The sequence below is a fragment of the Rhinopithecus bieti genome, unplaced genomic scaffold, assembly GCF_001698545.2.
Source record: "Rhinopithecus bieti isolate Rb0 unplaced genomic scaffold, ASM169854v2 scaffold_19722, whole genome shotgun sequence".
Lineage (NCBI taxonomy): Eukaryota > Metazoa > Chordata > Mammalia > Primates > Cercopithecidae > Rhinopithecus > Rhinopithecus bieti.
In genome coordinates, this window is record NW_016809905.1 from 1107824 (window position 1) to 1111992 (window position 4169).

General features: G+C 42.0%; 1 protein-coding gene across 1 annotated transcript; it reads left to right on the forward strand.

Moving 5' to 3' along the window:
• Positions 1–2087: 2087 nt before the first annotated feature.
• On the forward strand, positions 2088–3107 carry LOC108541320 (olfactory receptor 5A2). Its single transcript, XM_017890800.1, has one exon. It carries the CDS (start codon positions 2103–2105, stop codon positions 3075–3077), a length of 975 nt encoding a protein of 324 aa, XP_017746289.1. The 5' UTR covers positions 2088–2102; the 3' UTR covers positions 3078–3107.
• Positions 3108–4169: the final 1062 nt, after the last annotated feature.

A 4169-nucleotide genomic window follows, 5' to 3' on the forward strand; every position in this document is an offset into this window, starting at 1 on the left:
TGAACTCTGTCGAGGCAGTGGGCAAGGTGAACCCATTGGGTAGTTACAAGGATAGATCAGTAAACAGAATGGGCAAAACTCTCTGCCTGTCTTTAACTTAAATTCTGGTAGGGAAGATTTCACCAAGATAAGAGATACCAAATTCATCTTACTTCCTTTTTGATAGGATTATATAGATTGATGTTTTAGTGAAGATCAATCTACGCTCTTCTTGGTTTTGACTGCTTGACCAGTGACTTGCAGGGATATTAGAAATTTGTAAAAAATACAAAGTTGGAGAAGTTTTTAATATGATGAATGACAGAGAACCACAGTTACCATTGGGTGCAAACATGCATGGGCAAACAAATTCCATACAGATAATAAAATACAGTTTAACCTTAATTTCACCACTGAGTCTTTCTCAGGGCATTTCTGCCTCTTTATACCCATTTGTATTTCCTAATTTTTAAAAAAAATTTCCTTTTTTTTTGAGACAGGGTCTCACTCTGTCATCCAGGCTTGAGTGCAGTGGCGCGGTCATGGCTCACTGCAGCCTAGACCTCCTGGGCTCAGGTGATCCTCCCACCTCAGCCTTCCAAGTAACTGGGACTACAGGTGTGTGCCACCACAGCCCACTAATTTTTGTGTTATTATTATTATCATTATCTGAGATGGAGTCTCGCTTGGTCACCAGGCTGGAGTGCAGTGGCATGCAATCTCAGCTCACTGCATCTTCCGCCTCCTGGGTTCAAGCGATTCTCCTATCTCAGCCTCCCCAGTAGCTGAAACTACAGGAGCATGCCACCACGCCCAGCTAATTTTTGTATTTTTAGTAGAGACAGGGTTTTGCCATGTTGTCCAGGCTGGTCTCAAATTCTTGAGCTCAAGCAGGCGGGCTGCCTCCACCTCTCAAGTGCTGGGATTACAGGAGTGAGCCACTGCGCCTGGCCTGTTTCCTCAGTTTGATCTTACATCAGTGCCAGTCTGTTTTTCTTAACTGCCAGATATGTATGGGCTTACCTCTTGTCTTCATAGTGATCGTCTGATCTGGCCTGATGACATCAAAGCTGTCCCTTGCTTATCACTGTCTTTAAATATTGAATGAACCCTCTTCTCCCTGCTGCTTTTCTTGCCCAGGAAATATTGATTGCTGTTGGTTCTTGACCACAATGGCTCAGTCCATCTCAGTCAGCTTAGGTAATGCTCCCCTTTCCCCTTCAATGGAGACCTGTTCATATCCCTTCTTTCCTATAATTGTGCCGACTGTGCTAGTTGAAATTATCATCATTCTATGAATTTTGTGCAATGACTTTTATTAAGAACATTATATAATTAGAATAAATGTTCTGGTCTTAAACATGATAAGTGTGTGTGTGTATATATATGCACAAACATACACATATATACAGTTATTCCTGCACACATATGTATAACATATATATATCTATATATACACACACAAGTATACATATACGCACAAATATGTATACACACACACACATATTTTTTTCCCACTTAGTTTTACTACCTAGAAGAATAGATTGTTAGACTGTTGCCTGGATTTCCTCCTGCAAAATGGAATATGTCAAAAATTGTAGCCCATTGTATTCAGTTCCCTTCTTCTGAGTTCTTATACTAAAGATCTATAATGCATAAAAATGCCTAACTTTATTATACTTTATTTATTTATACTTTATTTTCAAGTCAGAAAGTCTAAAAAAGCCATAGTGAACCTAAGTCCAAAGGGACACTTCAAACTCATCTGATTCAACCCTCTCATTTCCCATTTGGGAAAATGAGAATCTGGAGAAATGACTTTTCCAAAGTTCCCAGGAAGTTATGAATGGAGCTGAAGACAAAACTTGGGCTTCTGACTCCCAATCAGTTTCTACTTTATTATTCGATGGATTCTCTTTTGGTCAACAAACATAGAGCATATGGATTATCCTAGGCTGACTTCCTCTGTAAAGTCTTTGCCTGGCAGGTGGCTGGGCTTTAACTGGGTGTTGTTTAACTGGGTGCTGACTGTACGATCTTCCAGGAAATACCCACTCTTACAATAACAAACAAAATTTAACTGACCACAGGATTCTTCTTTCCTTTATGCAGGAAGCAGGCCTATGGCTGCAGGAAGGAACAACACAACTGTGACAAAATTCATCCTCCTGGGACTTTCAGACCATCCTCAAATGAATATTTTCCTTTTCATGTTATTTCTGGGACTCTACCTGCTGACGTTGACCTGGAACTTAAGCCTCATTGCTCTCATCAGGATGGACTCTCACCTGCACACGCCCATGTACTTCTTCCTCAGTAACCTGTCCTTCCTGGACATCTGCTATGTGTCCTCCACTGCCCCCAAGATCCTCTCTGACATCATCACAGAGCAGAAAACCATTTCGTTTGTTGGCTGTGCCACTCAGTACTTTGTCTTCTGTGGGATGGGGCTGACTGAATGCTTTCTCCTGGCAGCTATGGCCTATGATCGGTATACTGCAATCTGCAACCCCTTGCTTTACACAGTCCTCATATCCCATACCCTTTGTTTAAAGATGGTGGTTTGCGCCTATGTGGGTGGATTCCTTAGCTCTTTCATTGAAACATACTCTGTCTATCAGCATGATTTCTGTGGGCCCAATATGATCGACCACTTTTTCTGTGACCTCCCTCCAGTCCTGGCTCTGTCCTGCTCTGATACCTTCACCAGCGAGGTGGTGACCTTCATAGTGGGTGTTCTCGTTGGAATAGTGTCTGTGCTAGTGGTCCTCATCTCTTATGGCTACATTGTTGCCTCTGTTCTGAAGCTCAGCTCAGCTACAGGTAGGATCAAGGCCTTCAGCACTTGTGCCTCTCACCTGACTGCTGTGATCCTCTTCTATGGTTCCGGATTCTTCATGTACATGCGACCCAGTTCCAGCTACTCCCTAAACAGGGACAAGGTGGTGTCCATATTCTATGCCTTGGTGATCCCTGTGGTGAATCCCATCATCTACAGTTTTAGGAATAAGGAGATTAAAAATGCCATGAGGAAAGCCATGGAAAGGGACCTCGGGATTTCTCATGGTGGACCATTCATTTTTATGACCTTGGGCTAATGTTTACAATGAAGCTGTGAGCTGGGTCAATTATGCAGGCATTTATGTAATTTTAAACTAGTTGACCTATAGAATGAATTGTGTGAATCAGGCTTTTTTCCCTCCTTCTTAAGATTTCACTAATAGTTTGCCTGTTGGCTATTAGAAAACATTTTGGCCATTGTTGCTTTGTAAAATGAATAGCATTGTATAGTTTGAGATTTTAAATGCTCTGCCTAGCAGAAAACTTCACCATGACAAAACACATCCTGGAATGTCAAAACAGAGTTTGTATGTATAGGAAGAAAATCATCGAAAAAATGTTAGTCCAGCATTTAGTGTGGTGATTTTTAAGGTACAACATGGTATAATGACCTGAAGAGGATGATGCTTTTTCTAAACACAGTTGCCTTTTCCTCTTCTGAGATTCTCAAATGGTTTGCTTTAGAGCCCATGAAAATCACAGGGCAGACACTTTCCCGTGTTTCAGAATCATGGCCATAGGAGGCCCTGTGACTGATGGGGGAGTTTTAATACTCTTTAGATGCATTAAAGCAAGAATTCTGATTTGGGCCTTGATGTAATTTGGATATTTGTCCCCACTCACATTTCATGTCTAATTACAGTCTCCAGTTCTGGAGGTGGGGCCTGGTGGGAGGTGTTTGAATCCTGGGGGTGGATCCCTCATGGGTTGGTGCTGTATTCATGATAGTGAGTTCTTGTGAGATCTGGTCATTTAAAAGTGTGTAGCACTCCCCCCTACCCCCTGTCACTCTCTCTCTCCTCTCACTCTGCCTCTCTCTCTCTTGCTCCTGCTTTTGTCATGTGATGTGCCTGCTCCTGCTTTGCCTTCTGCCCATGATTGTAAGCTTCCTGAGGCCTTCCTAGAAGCTAAGCTGATGCCAGCACCGTGCTTCCTGTAAAGCCTGAAGAACTGTGAACCAATTAAATCTTTATGAATTACTTAGCCTAAGGAATATTTTTATAACAGTGCAAGAACAGTAGTCCTTAATGACTGAACAAACAACCTCTTGGCCAATTCAATCAACTACAAAAAGAGGCCACTAGAACAATTTAAATAAAACCAAAGAATTATTGCTTAGGCCCAAAGTG